At 57.6% G+C, this 14,769-nt stretch overlaps 2 protein-coding genes across 8 annotated transcripts in view; both read left to right on the forward strand.

The window, feature by feature from the left end:
- Positions 1–14,317, forward strand: part of ARHGAP39 (Rho GTPase activating protein 39) — a 144,219-nt gene extending 129,902 nt beyond the window's left edge. For 2 of the 3 annotated variants that reach the window (XM_050800836.1, XM_050800837.1), the window contains exons 7-12: positions 6,786–6,878; positions 10,327–10,400; positions 11,063–11,262; positions 11,989–12,080; positions 12,622–12,791; positions 12,877–14,317. In XM_050800836.1, the coding sequence (XP_050656793.1) occupies positions 6,786–6,878; positions 10,327–10,400; positions 11,063–11,262; positions 11,989–12,080; positions 12,622–12,791; positions 12,877–13,071 (824 nt within the window). In that variant the 3' untranslated portion in view covers positions 13,072–14,317. The remainder of the gene's footprint in view (positions 1–6,785; positions 6,879–10,326; positions 10,401–11,062; positions 11,263–11,988; positions 12,081–12,621; positions 12,792–12,876) is intronic. The other variant, XM_050800839.1, reaches the window with a different exon arrangement.
- Positions 1–14,769, forward strand: part of C8H8orf82 (chromosome 8 C8orf82 homolog) — a 152,134-nt gene that overhangs the window by 134,870 nt on the left and 2,495 nt on the right. For 2 of the 5 annotated variants that reach the window (XR_007728158.1, XM_050800957.1), the window contains exon 1: positions 14,395–14,734. Coding sequence is in view for 4 of the 5 variants with exons in the window: in XM_050800957.1 (XP_050656914.1) it covers positions 14,579–14,734 (156 nt within the window). In the remaining variant the exon portion in view is untranslated. Of the gene's footprint in view, positions 1–14,394; positions 14,735–14,769 lie in introns of those variants that run through there. The other 3 variants (XM_050800959.1, XM_050800958.1, XM_050800956.1) reach the window with 3 other exon arrangements.

Here is a 14,769-nt window from a genome sequence, read left to right on the forward strand (position 1 = left end):
GCGTGGTGGTACATGCTTGTAGTCCCAACTACTTGGGAGGCTGAGGCGGGAGGATTGCTTGAGCCCAGGAGGTTAAGTCTGCAGTGAGTCATGAATGCACCACTGCACTCCACCACTCCAGCCTGGGCAACAGAGCAAGACCCCCCCTTTTTTTGTTGTTGTTTTTTTTTTTTTTTGAGATAGAGTCTCGCTCTGTTGCCCAGGCTGGAGTGCAGGAGTGCAGTGGTGCGATCTCAGCTCACTGCAACCTCTGCCTCCCAGGTTCAAGCAATTGTCCTGCCTCAGCCTCCCACATAGCAGGGACCACAGGTGAGCACCACCACACCCGGCTAGTTTTTGTATTTTTAGTAGAGACAGGGTTTCACCATGTTGGCCAGGCTGGTCTCAAACTGCTGACCTCAGTTGATCCACCTGCCTCAGTTTCCCAAAGTGCTGGGATTACAGGCATGAGCCATTGTGCCCAGCTAAGACCCCATGGGAGGGGGGAGGGAAAAAGGGAAAGGAGGAGAGGAGAGGTGGGGAGGGGAGGGAAGAAAGACAAGCCCTATCAGCCGAGGAGGATGTAGGATGTAGCCTGTGCCCTGGAGGGCCAGCTAGGCTGCAGCAGAGTTCTTAGAAAAAGGAAACTGTAGCCTGGGGACCCTTGGTGAGGGGCAGAGCTGAGCCTGGTGCATTGCCCTGAGCACCCTGCCTGCCTCAGCCTCAGGAGCCTTTGATTGTCTTATCTCCCAGCACCTGCATGACCTGCACTGTGTGGTCCCCACCCTTGGGGACTGAGGCCCCACGAAGTGATGCCCCCAGCTTAGCCTTGTCTCATGGGTGGTCACACCTTTGGGTCTCCTGACTGGTCCCCAGGACCTCCCTCAGCAGGTTCTCGTCACAGACGTCAAGCACACCTGGCAGTGGGCATGGTAGCTTCAGCTCTCCCACCTGCTCCACGTCTGTATATTTTGGAAGGCTGGAGACCCCTAAAGATTTCATTCACTGCTCGCTTCTTCATGCATCCAGCAAGGTCTCCTGGCTTCCAGCTCATGACAGCAGATTGAACATGGGCATTTGCCTCACCTCCACCTTGAACTCACTAAAATAACAGTGAAGCCTTTTTTTTTTTTTGAGACGGAGTCTCGCTCTGTCGCCCAGGTTGGAGTGCAGTGGTGCGAACTCGGCTTACTGCAAGCTCCACCTCCCAGGTTGACACCATTCTGCCTCAGCCTCCCGAGTAACTGGGACTACGGGCGCCACCACCACACCTGGCTAATTTTTGTATTTTTAGTAGAGACGGGGTTTCACCGTGTTAGCCAGTGTGGTCTCGTTCTCCTGACCTCGTGATCCGCCTGCCTTGGCCTCCCAAAGTGCTGGGATTACAGGCGTGAGCCACCATGCCCGGCCAGTGAAACCATTTTTTAAAGGCAAAAAAACCAGAAAGGAATGTAAAATGGTACAGCCGCTGTGGAAAGTAGTAGGCAGTTCCTCAAATAATTACAGATAGAATTCCCGTGTCATCCAGCATTTCACTTCTGGAACGACCCAGAAGAGCTGGGAGCCAAGACTCTTAACGGTGATTCGTACACCCCATTCCCAGCAGCTTTTATAACTTAAAAGGTGGAAACATGCCGAGGATCCATCAGCAACTGAGTGGAGAAACAGAACATGTCCAGCCACGAAATGGAAAATTATTTCCAGTCTTAAAAAGGAAGGAGGTGTTGACAGATACACGTGGATGAACCTTGAGGGCATCATGCTAAAGGCAAGAAGCCAGTCACAGGCCAGAGATTGTAGGATTTTACCTCCGTGAGGCCCGAGAGCAGTCAGATCCCCGAGACGGAGATTGTAGGATTTTACCTCCGTGAGGCCCAAGAGGAGTCAGATCCTCAAGACGGAGATTGTAGGATTTTACCTCCGTGAGGCCCGAGAGGAGTCAGATCCCCCGAGACAGAGATTGTAGGATTTTACCTCCGTGAGGCCCGAGAGGAGTCAGATCCCCCGAGACAGAGATTGTAGGATTTTACCTCCGTGAGGCCCGAGAGGAGTCAGATCCTCAGAGACAGAAACTAGAATGGTGGGTGCCACAACTGGGGGAGGGAGAAGCAGGAAGTGAGGGTTTAATGCGGATGGAGGTCTACTTTGGGAAGATGAAAAAGTTCTGGAGATGGACAGTGGTGATGGTTGTACAACAATGTAAATGTACTTAATGTCACAAAACTGTCTATTTTAAAATGGTTAAAGTGGTAAGTTTTATGTTATATGTATTTTACCACAATTTTAAAAACCCACAAAGAAAAAGAAAATGGAAAAGGAAGAACAACTGTTTTAGAAGCTGGAGCATGTGGACCAAAAATGGTGAATCCTGGGCAGATGGTGGGAAAACGGAAAAGCTAAAGCAGGCAGCAAACCCTTAAAAGCTCCAAAGTGGGTAGAGCCAGATTCCTCTAGCAAAGGGGGAAGAGGGTGACCCTGATGCTGAAAACAAAGGATTGGTTAAAACTCTGCTTAATAAGGAAAGCAGTCTGGGCGCAGTGGCTCACGCCTGTAATCTAAGCACTCTGGGAGGCTGAGGCAGGTGGATCACTTGAGGCCAAGAGTTCGAGACCAGCCTGGCCCACATGGTGAAACCCTGTCTCTACTAAAAAATACAAAAATTAGGCCGGGCGCAGTGGCTCAAGCCTGTAATCCCAGCACTTTGGGAGGCCGAGACGGGCGGATCACGAGGTCAGGAGATCGAGACCATCCTGGCTAACACAGTGAAACCCCGTCTCTACTAAAAAAATACAAAAAAAAAAAAAAAACTAGCCGGGCGAGGTGGCGGGCGCCTGTAGTCCCAGCTACTTGGGAGGCTGAGGCAGGAGAATGGCGTAAACCCAGGAGGCGGAGCTTGCAGTGAGCTGAGATCCGGCCACTGCACTCCAGCCTGGGCGACAGAGCGAGACTCCATCTCCAAAAAAAAAAAAAAAAAAAAAATTAGATGGGCGTGGTGGTGTGTGCCTGTAATCCCAGGTACTCAGGATGCTGAGGCAGGAGAATCACTTGAACCCAGGAGGCGGAGGTTGCGGTGAGCCGAGATCGTGCCGTTGCACTCCAGCCTGGGTGACGAGCAAGACTCTGTTTCAAATTAATTAATTAATTATTTCTTTTTTTAATCCCCAGACAGCGTTTCAAATAAATAAATATTTCTTTTTTTTCCAGACGGGGTCCCACTGTATTGCCCAGGGGAGTGCAGTAGCGCTGTCACGGCTCACTGCAGCCTCCACCTCCCAGGCTCATGGGATCCTCCCACCTCAGCCTCCCGAGTAGCTGGGACCACAGGCACTACCAAGCCCAGCTAATGTTTTTCTTAAGTTTTGTAGAGACGAGGTTTCACCATGTTGGCCAGGCTGATCTCGAACTCTTAGACTCAAGTGATTCTCCAACCTTAGCCTCCCAAAGTGCTGGGATCACAGATGTAAGCCACCAAGCCTGGCCTCATATTTCTATATACTAGCAACAGATTATTAGAAGCTGGTATTTTAAAATACCATTTGCAATTGCATGTATTTATTTATTTAGAGACAGGGTCTCCAGGGTGGAGTACAATCGCATGTATTTATTTCTTCTGAGACTCTGTGGCCCAGGGCGGCATGCAGCGGTGTGATAGCTCACTGGAGCCTCCAACTCTTGGGCTCAGGCTATGATGCCCCAGCCTCAACATCTTGAGTAGCTAGGGCAACAGGCCTGAGTCACCACACCTGGCCAATTTAAGTTTTTTGTAGAGATAAAGTTTTGCAATGTTGCCCCATCTGATCTTTAACTCCTTGCCTCAAGCGATCCTTCTGCCTCAGCTTCTCTGTGCCTGCCTGCAGTAGCATTTTAAAATATGACATACTTAGAGATAGATCTGACAAAGGACGTGTAATACCTGCACAGTAAAAACTGCAAATCATTGCTGAAAGTAAAGCAGTAAAGTAGATGACAAGGTCTGCTGTGCTTATGAGTCAGAAGACTCAATGCTGTTAGGCCATCACTTCTACCAAACTGATGCATAGATTAAATCTGAATGCAAATTGTACTACATTTTTTTATTTTAGAAATTGACAGGCTGATTCTAGAATGTATAGGAGCTACAAAGGACCTAGAATAGCCAAAACCCCTTTGAAAAAATACAGAGCTAGAGGATTTACAGCACCTGACTTATTATAAAGCTAGACCGACAAGAGAGTGTGGCACTGGCCTTGAGGCAGACAGGGGGTCAGTGCCACAGAGAGCAAGGTTAGAACAGACCCCTGTATGCATGAGCCGGCTTTCCACAGTGCTGCAGAGGCAGCTTAGTGAAGAAAGGACAGCCTTTTCCTTCGAGGGTGCTGGGAAAACTGGATGTCCAAATGCAAACAACAGATGAATTTCAATGTATATTTTGGAGTGTACACAAAAAAATAACTGCAGGTGGATCACTGGGAGACCAAGATATAAAACCTAAAACTATAAAACTTCTGGAACAAAACAGGAGAAAATGCTTGCTTTCCTGAGGGAGGCAAAGATTTTTATATATAATTCCAAAAGTACTGTCTATAAAAGGAAAACATGGATAAATTGGATTTGATCAAAATTAAGTCTCCTACAAAAGACTGTTAAAAGAATGAGAAGATACACCAGTTACAGACATGCAAAGGGAGGAAGCCAGAGCGACTAACGGCGGTAATGGAATCAAGTTAGAGGCCATGTTTAGCTGATACGGAGACAGACGGTGACATCCAGAAATACTTACAGATGTGCGTGTGAACAGGAGTTAGCGTGCACGCAGGTGTTTCCTCATTCTGTCCGTTGAGAGGGCCTGCAAGCAGTGATTTCCTGGTAGCAGTAAGCACGTCACACACCCAGATCTTGGTTTCTAAATACCGTTTTCCATTAAAAGGATCCAGAGTTCCTTGGAGAAGTGGGTGATTCCAGGGCTGGTGCAGGGCATATACAATACGAGATGGAGTCAAAAGTGAGAAAGTGCCAGAGGTGGGGGTGACGCCTGCCACAGGGACACAGGAGCCAGCGGAAGGAGTTCCGAGTGGCCAAGGCTGGAGCAAGTTGAGCAACAAGATAAAGACCCATTGGATTATAACCCAAGTATAAAATAAAATCCATAAGTAGGCCGGGCGTGGTGGCTCACACCTGTAATCCCAGCACTTTGGGAGGCCGAGGCGGGTGGATCATTTGAGGTCAAGAGTTCAAGACCGGCGGGCACGGTGGCTCAAGCCTGTAATCCCAGCACTTTGGGAGGCCGAGACGGGTGGATCACGAGGTCGGGAGATTGAGACCATCCTGGCTAACACGGTGAAACCCCCCGTATCTACTAAAAATACAAAAAACTAGCCAGGCGAGGTGGCGGGCGCCTGTAGTCCCAGCTACTTGGGAGGCTGAGGCAGGAGAATGGCGTAAACCCGGGAGGCGGAGCTTGCAGTGAGCTGAGATCCTGCCACTGCACTCCAGCCTGGGCGACAGAGCGAGACTCCGTCTGAAAAAAAAAAAAGAGTTCAAGACCAACCTGGCCAACATGGTAAAGCCTCATCTCTACCAAAAATACAAAAATCAGTCAGAGGTGGTGACGCATGCCTGTAATTCTAACCACTCAGGAGACTGAGGTGGGAGGTGGGAGTCTCTTGAACCCGGGAGGTGGAGGTTGCGGTGGGTGGAGGTTGCCAGGAGGTAGAGGTTTCAGTGAGCTGAGATCGCACCACTCACTCCAGCCTGGGTGACACAGTGAGACCCTATCTCACAAAAAAAAAAAAAAAATCCGTGAGTCCATACTGATATAAATGAATAATTCGCCGGGCGCGGTGGTTCAAGCCTGTAATCCCAGCACTTTGGGAGGCCGAGACGGGCGGATCACGAGGTCAGGAGATCGAGACCAGCCTGGCTAACACGGTGAAACCCCGTCTCTACCAAAACAATACAAAAAATTAGCCGGGCAAGGTGGCGGGCGCCTGTAGTCCCAGCTACTCGGGAGGCTGAGGCAGGAGAATGGCGTGAACCCAGGAGGCAGAGCTTGCGATGAGCTGAGACCCGGCCACTGCACTCCAGCCTGGGCGACAGAGCAAGACTCCGTCTCAAAAAAAAAAAAAAAAAAGAATAATTCAGTAGATAGGAATAGATAAATCTGTGCAGAATAATGACAAATAATTTACATACATGTCCACCCTCCAGGAGCTGGAGCCTAACCCCACCCCTCAGGTGTGGGCGGGGCACAGTGACTTCTCCTACAGAGTTTGGCACGGAGCAGGGGGAGGAGATGGCACCTCACAGAAGCCTGGCAGCCATGACCTCAGCTAGGTCATGAAGGCCGGTGGCAACAGGGCGGAGTTACGCTGTGCAGAGCAGGAGGCAGGCCCAGATCAGCCTAAGGGGAACCCCTCCTCTGACTGCAGTGGCTGGCTTGGGGCCAGCTGCCTTCGCCCACTTGTTTCTGTTGGTTTTCTGACTGGCAGGCAGAGAGCCCAGGCCATGGCCGCCCCAGCCTTGCTGCCAGCCAGAGGGCAGATGCTGCCTGCTCTCCTCCAACTCCCCAGATGCCTTCCCTGCACCTCTACTCAGGCCAGTACAGGCACAGCAGCTTCCCAGCCCACACAATGCTCCGAAGGGCCCCTGGCACCTCTCTGCCACTCACACACACAGCCACGTCCCCCCAGACACGCTCAGCCCCCAGCCAAACAGCGTGAGCCCCCAACAGGCCCAGGGGCCTGCTCACCGGCCAAGTGTGGGAGCTGAGTGGGCGCTGGCTCCTAGCGTTGTGTTCTGTGGTCCTCATGGTTCTCTTTGCTCCCCAGTGACACAGCACATAAAAGAGCTCCTGGAAAGAAACACTAAGAAGAAGTCCAAATTGAGAAAGAAACCCAAGCCTTATGTTGAAGAGCCGGATGGTAGGGCCTCTCCCCGCAGCCCCTGGGCGCTGCGTCTGCACAGCTCTGCTCTCCAGCCTCGGCCGCCTGGCCTTCTCTTCTCTAACCGCTTCTGGGCGGGGGGGATGGGGCCACTAACCTCAGGCCTGTGGCCTCCTGAGCGAGCTGGAGGGCCCAGGTGACTGACTGGGCCCCTGGAGAGGTCAAGCCTGTCCACACCTGTCTTGGTGCTGCCCAGAGTCTTTTCCAACTTGCTTGCTGGGTTCTTGATGGGGTGGGGGCATGAGGACTTGCTGGCCGAGGGCTACTGGAGGTGCCCCCAGGTAAGTGAGTGGGCCTGACCCCCACAGGGAAGTTTGCAGGTGGAGAGGTGTGTGGTGCCCTGGAGACAAGTACCCCTCAGCCCTGTCTTCCAGCCCAGGGCTGCCCCTGGGCCACAGGAGCCAAGCCTGCATTCAGAATCAGCAAGGAGCCATCCCCTGCTTTGATGGTGGGCCCCCAGAAGCTGGGGGAGGGCTTCCCTACCCTCCCCACCAGCACCCTTCCCACCACCCACACACTCACACAGCTTCCACCTCTCCACCTTCCCCCAGGCCCTGGCTCAGGAAAGCCCTGTAAACCCAGGGCTGTGCCCTTTTGAGAACTGTGCTGTCAGACCAAGTCAGCTGTGCGCACACGTGCACACAGGCTTCCAGGGCCACCTTCCCCGCTCCTGCAGTGTGGTCCTGCCACACTTGGTGCCTCATGCCCACTCGTCTGTCTAGAGCTCCGCCACCACCTCTCTGCTCCACTTCACTTCCTTTGAGACCACTCAACTTAGGCACCCCTTCCTCCAGGAAGCCATCCCTGACTGCATGCTGCCTATGCAGGCCCAGAACAGTGCCAGCAAGCTTTCTGTGGATGAGGTTTGCTTAGGGCCAACTTCAGGGCCAGCAGGAGGCTACAGGAGCATGAAGGGCCCTCGTGGGGAATGCCAGGATGGCATCTGCCGGGCTGGGGACTTGTCCTCACCCTGGCGCCTCCAAGGCTGCCACCAACAGGTCTGTGCCAGGGTACAGTGACCCAGTCCCGAGTCACCCAGCCTGGTCTCACCCAGGACCCTGGGAGAAGAGGGCCAGCTGCAAGGTAGGGGTGAGATTCCTGGTCACAGACATCCTCAGACCCCTCCATCTGGGGCAGCGTAGAAGGAGCTCTGCGCTCCTGCCTGAGCTGGTGTCTGGTGGCCTGAGAGCTGGACCGACACCGTTGGCCGTAAAAGTCTCCTGGCTGCAGCCAGGCAGAGCACGGAGCAGACTCCCCTGTGCCTGGAGTGGAGCCCAGTGGAACATTGCAGCCCAGAGTGTGTCAAGTGGCGAGCAGGGTCAACACCAGGAGGCCCTGGCCACACCTGGCGACCTGGGAGACCTGTGACCTGGTCCTGTAGCTCTAAGGTCCCCGGGGCAGGCCTGGCCACCGAGCAGAGCAGCACAGACCTTAGGAGAGCTGCTGCTGTTGGTCCCTCCATGGGCAGCCATCCCACGTGGGCTTGCCTGCAGCCGGAGGGGGATGGTGATGAGGGCTGAGGTCAGGCAAGGCCAGATCAGGGCAGTGGGCTCAGAGCAGAGCACCCCACACAGGTGAGGGTCTCCCTGGGCTGGCCATGGGCACTGCCCACTCTCACACCACAGGTCAGCAGACACCTTGGTGCCTGGCCCTGTGCCGATGCAGCGTGAGCAGCAGTCATCCCCAGCTTTCTAGACCTTAGGGCACAGGCCGCCTGACCCCGAGTGAAGCTGCAGGTGGGGCAGTGTGGCCTCAGTCCCTGGCCTACCCAGTACACTCGTGACGCCGGCAGCTGCCTGCTGAGCACTGCATGAGACAGGCGTTGTCACGGTCCCCATCCTACAGAGGAGTAAACTGAGGCACAGAGAGATTGCATCATGCTCACCATCAGCTGAGAAACGGTGGCCCCAGTGTATCCCAGTCGCAGACTGTTGGAGGGTGTCCTGGTCCCAAGCAGGCTGGGGCTGGGTGTTTGTCCCACCAGGGGCCAGGGGACAGGAGATCAGGGCCTGTCTTCCCGCAGGGACAGCAAGCAGGAGGCCAGACCCTGCCGTCTGCCCCAGGCCCCCCGGCCTAGTGACTCTGTGTCCCAACTGCTGAGCTGAGGCCCTGGGTTTCTGCCGCCTTCCTGGGGCTCTGAAGCCTGGGTCCAGTGTGTGTGGGCACCATCCCTTCTAGAAAAACGAGGGTACCTCATAGCCTGCCCAGACCGTTGGTCCCACGCTGGAGGCTGGGGCCAGATCCTCTGCCAGGACCTGCGGCCCCAAGGACCATGACAGATTTCCTAGGACCTAAACATCTATGAAGAAAAAATTCATTTTGGTTACTCTAAAAAAGAGTCTTGTTAGCAGTCACATGTCACTCTTCTGTGGCAATTAGAGATGGACTCAAGACGTGTGTGCTTTTTGAACCTGGTCCAAGGACCCCGTGTCCTCAGCTGTCCACTAGAAACTGCTCCTTCAAAGAAGACAAAGACGTTCCGATTGGGGGTCAGGATCCAGAGGCCCCCCTCACCCTGGCAGGCAGTAGGCTCTGGGTGCTGGGGCAGGTCTCATGTCCAGAAGCACAGGGTCCTGTCCAGCTGTCCAAGGTCCATGGCTCCCCTGGTCCCAGACGGCTTCTCTTGGCATGTTCTCTCATCTGCTTCTTCCCCACCTGGAGCAGGAAGATGCTGCGCCTTCTAGACCCAGCCTGGGAATCCTCTCCCCTCTGGCGCTTTCCCCTGGGCCCTGTGTCTGGAGACTCCCCAGGCTGAGGTCCCTGAGTCCCTCCCCAGGTGCTGACTCAGGCACACTGCCCCTCCCCCCAGGGACCTGCTGTCAGGGGCTGAGTTTTAGAAAGCCCCTCCCTTGGGAAAGACTGGGCCTTCTCATTGCCACCTTAGTCCTTCAGAAGAGCCCAAAGGTGGTACTTCAGGCCCAGGGCTGCAGCAGAGCTGGGCTTGCTATCCAGATGGCTCAGTGTCTGCCTCCCCCAGCACTGGCTGTGGGTGCTGGGTAGGTGGAAATGACTCCTCCAGGGGCTCCTGCCCAGAGCCCAAAAGCCAGGGAGGGGCCTGAAGCAGAGAAGAGTCAAGTACCTGGACAGCTGTCTGGGTCAGGCCCCAGGGAGGGAGCAGTGGGGTCTAGAGGCCCTCGGACCCAGGTCCTTGCCTTCCTGTTCCTGTGGGGCCGTGGGAGGGCGGGTGGAGCTGCCACAGGGGTTCCTCCCCAGCCTGTCCCTCCGCAGGTGGGCAAGTGCTCCTTGGGTCTGTGCTCTAGAGGACACTGCCTGAGAGAGTGAGGACCTGCTGCGCTGGGCAGGGGGTGGCTGGGGCCCGGCCAGCCCCGCCCCCCAGGGACCTTGAAGGACCTGCGTCTGTTCACCCCTCTTCTGGCCCCACACCCACACATCCACACCAGGTTGATCGGGTCCCATTTCTTTCCAGGGGTGGCGATAAGCACATATGCCAAGTACTGTTACCACAAGCTGCAGAAGGCAGCCTTGACCGGGGCCAAGAAGGTATGGGTGCACCTGGGGGGCCGGGGAGGGCAGGCGGGGACACAGAGACCCTTGGTGGACAGCCCCAGGAGCCCTGCCTGCAGTTTGGTGTGGGGCAGAAGGGCAGAGGGTGCCACACAGAGCCCACCTAGGTGAGTGGTGGGGTGCGCCGGGCTGACCCCGTGTTCTGACCTGTACCCTCCCCCAGGGGCTCTTCCCAGGCCCAGGCTCAGGAGCAAGGCAGGCAAAGGGCTTCAGTCAGACCGCGCCACAGGACCTCATTCCCTGTACCTGTCCCAAGAGCCTGGCCCCTTCCCCACATCCTCTTCTCTCTGATGCACTGTTCCCATCACACCCCTCCCCAGGGCTCTCAGCCCTGCCACAGACTTCTGGAAGTTTCACCCCAGCTCAGCCAGCTTGGTCTGTGCTATGCTCCCTGACAGCCCTGGCCGGCCCAAGGGACACTCCCACCTTCCCAAGGGACCCTGCGAGCTGGTGCTGTAGACAGTGACTCCGGCCGGGGAGCTGGGCTTGTCCGTAGCTCTAGTTGGAGCCAGGAGTTCACAGGGATGAGAGGAGGGGAGGCAGAGCCAGGGGCAGCCCAGGAGGAGTTAGGGTTTGGGGGCGAGGAGGGCTGGAAGCAGGACGGCCAGGCCAGACCAGGACAGAGCCTGTCTTCACAGGGGCTGAAGAAGCCCAACGTGGAGGAGATCCGGCACGCCAAGAACGCCGTGTTCAGCCCGTCCATGTTTGGCAGCGCACTGCAGGAGGTCATGGGCATGCAGAGGGAGCGCTACCCTGAGCGCCAGCTGCCCTGGGTGCAGACACGGCTCTCTGAGGAGGTGCTGGCGCTCAACGGTGACCAGACAGAGGGCATCTTCAGGTGCCACGGCAACCCCGGGCGCCGGGTGTGGGGGCCACAGCTGTGTGTCCACCATGCATCTTTGGCATGTAGGGGCCATTAAGCCTCAGGCCTGCTGGGCTGCTTCCCCACCCCTACCTGAGAGCAGATGGAAGGTTGGGGCCACAGTGTGGAAGCTGACCCCAAGTGTGTGCAGGCCAGGAAAGAGGACAGGACCCATTCTGAAGAGGAAGCACAGCCAGCCAGGGAGGGCGCCCCTGCAGATGGCCACCAGCGGTCCAGAGCGTGCTTGGACACCAGCCATGGGCAGCCCAGGGTGTGAGCCTCAGATGACAGGCAGCCCTCGTCTGTGAACAGGGATGGCACAGGGTGCCACCCACTCCCGTGACTCACCTGTCAGGGCAAGGGGTACCTAGGCCCCAGGAGGCCAGCTGGGGAAACTGAGGCTTGCAGGTTGAGCCCCAGTGGCCCTTTGGTGAGGGCATCCACACAGGGAGCCAGCAGGGGTCCAGGGAGGGACGGTGGCCTGGGGAAACACCACACTCGGACCCAGGTGTGTGGGGCAGGAATCCTGAAGAGTGCCATCCACCCATGTTTGTGGGAAAGAGGCCAACTGGGGTGGCAGGGGGTCCTGAGGTTTTGCTCCCTCCAGGGGTCAGCAGGGGCCGACCAAAGGGAGTGTCCAGGCGGAATCATGAAGCCGCAGCGGAGGCTCCTGTTGCCTGAGATCTGCCCTGTGCCCTGCAGGGTCCCTGGGGACATTGACGAGGTGAATGCTCTGAAGCTGCAGGTGGACCAGTGGAAGGTGCCCACAGGCCTGGAAGACCCCCACGTCCCTGGTGAGTCCTCCACACTGCAGCAGAGCAGGCCTGGCTCAGGCTGTGGCTAAGGGGTCCCTGTCTCCACCTCTGGAGTCCACCCTGATCCTGCCTCCTGCCCAGTGATATGATGGCTTCCCAGTCACTTCCAGCACATCCTCCTTCCTGCCCATTGCACAGTCTCCGCAGGTGTCTTCGGGGCACCCCGAGGCCTGCCTGTGCAATGCAGCCCACTCCCAACCTGCTGCTCTCTGCCCTGTGCCCTTCCGCCATGCCTGCTGTGCAGACACCCCCTCAGGGCAGCTGCACAGACTCCTGAGAAAAACCCTGTTTCGCACGTCTCTGCTGGTGTGACCCCCACGCCTCCAGGATCAAGTTCAGGCTCCTAGGAGCTGAAAGGCCCTCTGGGGTCCGGGCCCAGCCGGGTCAGATGGGCCCTGTGCAGAATGGGCCGGCCCTCCCAGCCTGTCACCCACAGCACCCCTCGTGTCTGCCACAGAACCCCACTTGGTCCAGGGGTGCCCGCCGAGCAGGCCCGCTAAGCCCCGTGCTGTGTCCCCAGCATCCCTGCTGAAGCTGTGGTACCGGGAGCTGGAGGAGCCCCTGATCCCGCACGAGTTCTACGAGCAGTGCATCGCGCACTACGACAGCCCCGAGGCGGCGGTGGCCGTGGTGCACGCGCTGCCCCGCATCAACCGCATGGTGCTCTGCTACCTCATCCGCTTCCTGCAGGTACTTCCCTCCGCGGGGGTCCCCGCCGCTTCCCCCTCCCCGCCCCGCCCCCGCCCCTCCGCGCCCACCCTCGCTCCTCCTCCAGGTCTTCGTGCAGCCGGCCAACGTCGCGGTCACCAAGATGGATGTAAGCAACCTGGCCATGGTGATGGCGCCCAACTGCCTGCGCTGCCAGTCCGACGACCCGCGCGTTATCTTCGAGAACACCCGCAAGGAGATGTCCTTCCTGCGCGTGCTCATCCAGCACCTGGACACCAGCTTCATGGAGGGTGTGCTGTAGTGGGGGCGCCCGGGGACAGGAGGGACGTCCTGCCGCCCTGAGCCAGGCCGAACCCCGCACTCGCTCTCCCGGCAGAGGGGCCAGAATCGCCCGGCCCAGCCCTGCAACCCCCTCCCCTCCCCCAGGCCCCTGGCCCCGGCGTTCCCCACGTCTTCTGCCTGGTCTGAGGGTGCAGCCAGGGCAGAGCAGCGGCTGGGAGGGCGCCTCTGGCCCCCCACCTCACGGCCAGTTCCCGCGGGCACCGCCTCGCCCTCCGCTGGCCCCAGGTCAGCTCCGAGAAAGTGCCTTCAGTGCCTTCAGTGTCCTGGAGCCGAGCGACACTGCCCTCCGTGGGGCCGGGCTGCCTCCCCGTGGCTCCTGCGCGTCCTGGCCTGGGCCTTGCCCAGCCGCCCCCGTCTCCTTCCCTTCCTCCGGTCCTTGTCCTGACCTGCAGCTCTTCCCAGCCCCGGGGGAGCTTCCCGACCTGTCCCGCCGCCTCTCCCTTCCTCGGCCCGTGGTCCCCAGCTGGTGACTGCTCAGGAGTTTGGGGGCTCCAGGGCAGTGGGCCCGGGGTCTGGCAGGCTCTCGGTGGGTGGGGTGGGGGCCCCCAAACCAAAGTCCTCTGGGGTAGGGGGCAGGGCTGGGCAGGCATTCTGGGGGCAGGGTGGGGGAGGGGCGAGAGTATTTTTTCTTCGTGTAACTATAAATCCAGAATCAATCCTGCATCGCAGCCCACCTGTGTATAGAGATATAAATAGAGGGAAAGATATAAGAACTAAATTTGCTAATGACATAGTTTTAACCTAAATGCTATTTATCTCTGAGCCGTCCCTGTCCTCCGTGCAGAGGAAGTTGAGGTCATTCCTTCTTTTCTTCTCCGATCTTTTTTCTTGGCTTCTGACCAAAAACCAAGCTCTACCCCATCCCCGTCCCCGACCTGCAGCTGACGAGCGTGAAGACGCCGCGCCCGGGACTGCCTGTTCTCGAGGCCAGAGCTGCTGGGGGACCGAGTTTGTACATTTTCCATTTTGGAATTTTGAGTTCCAATTGTTGTAAAACTTAATTTCTCCCCAGTTTTTATATATATATTTTTTAGAGTTCCGTTTTTATTTATTAAAAACAAAAGGCCCAGCCCTGCCGAGGCCCGGGCGGCGTCCTCAGTCGGGTGGCCCCGGGGCCTTTGCGGTCCCGCCCGGCTCAGACGCTCGCCCAGACGCATGGACCCGAGAGGCGACGACGCGAGTGAATAAAGTGCACATGGACCCTGCGCCGTCTCCTGTTCCTTGTGGGCGCGGCCGGGGGCGGGAAGAGACGCGGGGCCGACCGGAAGGGGCGAGGCTGGGTACGCCGCTCAGAAGGCCAGGGCGGGCGAGCCCCCGAGGCCAGAGGGAAAGGGAAGAGCGCCGGGCCCGGGTCGCGGAGGCGGGCGCCACCGGAACGCGAGGCGCGGGGCTGCTGCGGGCGGGCGCGAGTTCGCGCGGCACCGCCCTCGGCGTGACCTGCTGGCCGCTTCCGGCGCGGGAGGAGAATGTGGTCGCAGTGCGGGGCGCTCCGGAGCCTGGCCTTGGCGCGGTCGCGGGGAGCCCGGCCCTGCAGCGGGGATGGGGGCGTTTCCTACACGCAGGGGCAGCGGCCCGAACCCCAGACCCGCGAGTATTTCTACTACGTGGACCACCAGGGCCAGGTGGGAGGAGGCAAGGCCGTTGCTCGAGGGGCGGG

The sequence above is a fragment of the Macaca thibetana genome, chromosome 8 (genome assembly GCF_024542745.1).
Source record: "Macaca thibetana thibetana isolate TM-01 chromosome 8, ASM2454274v1, whole genome shotgun sequence".
NCBI classification, from domain to species: domain Eukaryota; kingdom Metazoa; phylum Chordata; class Mammalia; order Primates; family Cercopithecidae; genus Macaca; species Macaca thibetana.